Consider the following 4,398-nt stretch of genomic DNA (forward strand, 5'->3'; position numbering starts at 1 on the left):
TGTTTGTTTGTTTTTATATTTTAGTAAACATTACTGGTATCTCCTAGTTCCTAACAGCCCACAAGATAAAGTCAAACACTTAAATAGTGCAGGAAAGGCCTCTTGTCTACCTTTCTTGAAACTCTTGGCCCTAATATAGCTAAGCTACATTGAACTTCCTACCATTCCCTCAAACACTGCATTTCCTTTGTTCACACCGTTGACCCTGTAATGTCTTTTCTCCAGCTTATATGGCCATCAAATCTCTATTTATTCCTCAAAACTAGCTCGAAAATATTTCCTTTACACTGCCTTTCCTAGGAAAAACTGTTTCTCCATTTCTGTGGCAACCTTGCGTATCTGTTTCAACATATTTATGTTACAAATATGTTTGTCTGTCTTCCACTAAGTATCACCTTTTTTATCCTCAGCACCTAAGATGGATCTTAACACATCGTTGTTTCCTCAATAAAGGTTTGATAAATGAAACAATGGAAAACAGTTTTATCATCAAAAGGTTCAGGCATACAGGCTCAATTCAAGGGCTTTCAACATCCAAACTAAAAGTAGCTGCTTGAAATTATTTGTCAGTACTGGAACTGGATGGCAACAGAACAAGACTGAGAAGTCCAGGATCAGAAAGAGGAAAGTGAAGCCCTAAAAGGTAAAATCGGTCACTGAAAAAGGAGATAGAGCTGGTAAATGATAGAAGGGGAACATTTGATTCTTCAAGCTTTGAACATCAAACCCAGTACTCTTTATGCATATACACCTTCACATGGCATTTGATGCTCTCTAAGGCATTTTGTGCTTTATACTCCATGATTTGCTTTCATGTGTGAGCATACTTTCCAGTAAACAGATTTCCTTTTCTCATTAAATGTGCCTTTCTCTCCTTAACTTCCATGCTGTTGTTTCTAGGATTTCCTACCTCTGTCCAAAATGCAGAAAAACTGCCACTGTTTTCATGCAACTTTCCAGTTTTCCAGCTGGATTTAAGCACGGCCTCCCCTGTACCCCCTCTCACTTTATTTAATACCATTCTTGTAGCAGTAGTTAAATGTAGGCGTGGCACCTACCAGGCAGAGTAGGCTTAAGAGATTAAATGAGGGCCAATCAGGGCCTGGGTAGGCACAGTAAGGAGGGCAGTGTTCCAGAAAGGGAACAGTGGTAGTTTAAAGGTCAAAGAGGGAGGTCATCACATCTGGCTGGCTCATGCACTGTTGAATACTCTCCTTCCTAGTGGAGGCTAAGGCACGAATCTCCTTCTGAAAGCGGCGGTGTCCCTCCTCAGTAAGCCTCCAGAAGCTAGACCGTGGCTTTGCATTGGCCCCATCCTGAGGGCTGACTGGTGTCTTCTCAAAGCTGCTCAGGAAGCAGAGGTTGTGGCGGATGGTGTTCTTCCAACCATCTGGAGCCGTCCAGAAAAAGGGGAAATGATGCTGGGTGAAACTGTAGATCTCTTGAACATTGAGGCCACATGGGGGGCTGTTTCTTAGTGCCAGGGCAATTAAATGACTGTAATTGAGGGGGGGGCGGGACCAAGACTTCTCCTGGTTGTCACCTCGCTGTAGCTTCTGGCTCTGTAAGAATTCTCCTTTGTTTGGAGTTTGGAGAGCCACAGAGGCTTTGTTAGCTTGTTCCTCAGGTTCCTCTTCTGTGATCTCCCAGTCACTGGGGGAAGAGGTGAACTGCTTCTGTGGGGGAGATAGCTCGCTGGAGGAAGATGGTAGGGACTCCATCACTGTGACCTCTGAGCAGTTAGACTCTTCATCTTTTGGGAGAGGCTGAGGGGAAGGAAGCATGCTTGGTAGATCCTTTTTCTTACTGAGCTTTGGGGCCTCCTGGTTGCCAAGGTGGCACACGATGTTGGGATTCACCCACATCCACAGGTTGGGTTCACAGTCAGGACCATCTTTGCTAGGACTGAATCTCCTCTCTTGAGGTACCTTGGGGGTCTTCATTACTCGGACTTTGTATTTGGCAAGGTTCTGCTCAGCTAAGGAACATTGGTCTGTGCTGCAGGGCAGGTAGAACTCATTCCCCATGTCCCAGTCCAGCATCCCTGGGACCTGGCCATGGAGACTGTACCAGAACTTGGGACTTTTTAGGTTTAGGTCCATCTTTAGTGGAGAGATAGGTGGAGAGAGACTTCCAAAAGGACAGAGATCTCTGAGGCACTTCTCAAAGTCCTTGTTAGGGCACCAGTTTTGATGCAGTGTATCTCATCTAGGGGACTTATCAGAAGGCCAGATAGAAGTACTGGAAAAGGGGGCACCAATGCTTCCCTGATTAATGGTCAGATTGGAGAAACCTCAATGTTATGGAACAGAACTCAAAACAATGAAGTAAATAATAAAGGAATAAAGGAAACAATATAAGACACAAAAAGCCTAAGTCACACAGACAGTAAAAGTCAGTGATGAGTTTAAATTCAGGCAACCTGGCAGTGCTTTTTAGCAGGAAAAAGTTTGAGGTAGAATTGCTGAGCTTTCACTGGAAGCAAGGAGTCCCCAAGTGAGGACCTACAAATTTTGAATTATGTGCAAACTAAGGTGACTTGCATAACAAATGCTTGTCTGGCATATCTTTCAACTCTTGCAGAGTTCATTTAATGCAGGAACAAACACATGTACAGATCACAGTATATCTTTGAGTCATTCTTAAATGTTTTAAAAAATTGGTTTCATTTTTAAAGTGCCTTTTGTCAAGTGCTTTCGCATAGATGATCTCAACTGATTCTCATGACAGCCCTGTAAGATAACACAGTGGGTATTATTAACCCCATGTTAAAGATAAGGGAACAGAAATCTACAGAATACTTAAGACAACATATCTAAGTAGCAGGGCTAGATCCACAGTCCAGGTCTTCTGATCCTTTCATTATACCCATTGTCTCTTGATCACATTCAAAAAACTATATGAAGGAGCAGAAATACGTGTAACCCGAGTTTTAGAGTAAAATGGCGTCTATCAGAAGATGATCTCTGTTAATCTCAAATCCATACTAGAAATAAACCGTGCTATTTTCAATGCTGTTCTGGGAAACAGCTGGTTTCCCTCTTTCAAGTTACCTTCTCAGGAACTGGGTTCTGAACTGTATTCTGAAGATAGTAGGCTCAAAGTTTAGCTACAACATGCAAGTTCCTGAAAGCTCCAGAGTTTGACTTTCCAGTAAGTTCATCCCAAAGGTATTCTTAGAAAAAACAAAATGGTAAGGTTTCATTTAACTGAGTCTGCACAAAATCCATCTATGAAATATGTGATTTCATTAAAACCATTACATATAACTATACCTCAAAAATACCCAGCAAATGTCAATGGGAGCTACTAGGGGGACACACTAATCCCCCTATTGTTCCCTCCCCACTCTTGTCCTATTACTCAACATCATCCTCCAAACAGACAGCCAGAGTGATCTTTCTACTGTATAAATATAAAAATTAATAATAATAACAATATAAACTGTTGATACTTATTGAATGCTCTAAGCACTATATATGATTTAACTGATTAATCCTCAAAACAACCCTATGAAATAGATGCTCTTGTTATTCTCCCTTTATAAAGGAAACAATATAAGATACAAAAAGCCTAAGTCACACAGATAGTAAAAGTCAGAGCTGAGTTTCAAATCCAGGCAGCCTGCAGTGCTTTTACTCGGTATACTATAATCTCTTGCTTCTCTACTCCAACATAAAATCCTATGACTTAATGCAGCATAAAATATTCTCCAGAATCCCATTTCTGTTTACCTTTCTAGGCTAATTTACCATTTCAGCTTCTTTGCTTCATATATGACCTCCCAGAAACACTGAACTTCTGGGATTTTCACCACCACCCCCATTTTGTCTATGTCTCTTTGCTCAAGTTGCCAGTTCTACTTGGAATGGTCTACTCTCAATTGCCTTGACTTGGCTGACCCTTACTCATCTTTTAAGACTCAAGGAAACTTTCTTTAATAAAAATTCTGCTTCCATCTCCCCATAGGGAATTAACAGATCCCCTTCCCAGCTGGGAACTGGCCAGGGCAAAGCAGGGCACTAACCATGAAATATTCAGCTTATTATGACAACCCCAGAGAGCTGGGCAGCATTTTAGCTTTCAACAGTTCTTTATCCCATAAGTAGGGGCTCTAGTGTTATAGAATTTCTCTTCCATCTTCACACAGGGAAGTCAGTCTAATCTTTAAGGACTGGCTATTTAAACCAGTTCATCACTGTGTATTTTATTTCTCTGAGCATCTTTAAAACATTTAATATATAGGTATTGAGCATCTACCATGTTACAAGCAGTATGTAATAGGTCTGGTAGATAAATAAGACATAACTCAAGAGGATTTCACAGCTAAATAGAGGAACACAGACAAGAGAAAATTAAAGTGTGATGAGTGCTAGACACTATGCTAGAAAAGTGCAG

At 41.2% G+C, this 4,398-nt stretch overlaps 1 protein-coding gene across 1 annotated transcript; it reads right to left on the reverse strand.

The window, feature by feature from the left end:
• Positions 1–1,154: 1,154 nt before the first annotated feature.
• FOXR2 (forkhead box R2) lies at positions 1,155–2,102 on the reverse strand. The gene has a single exon (XM_010984863.3). It carries the CDS (start codon positions 2,100–2,102, stop codon positions 1,155–1,157), a length of 948 nt encoding a protein of 315 aa, XP_010983165.1.
• Between the last annotated feature and the right edge of the window lie 2,296 nt (positions 2,103–4,398).

The sequence above is a fragment of the Camelus dromedarius genome, chromosome X (genome assembly GCF_036321535.1).
Source record: "Camelus dromedarius isolate mCamDro1 chromosome X, mCamDro1.pat, whole genome shotgun sequence".
NCBI lineage: Eukaryota > Metazoa > Chordata > Mammalia > Artiodactyla > Camelidae > Camelus > Camelus dromedarius.

Coding starts and splice junctions, on each gene's coding strand:
- FOXR2 (XM_010984863.3), bottom strand. CDS start 2,102: ATGGACCTAAACCTAAAAAGTCCCAAGTTCTGGTACAGTCTCCATGGC.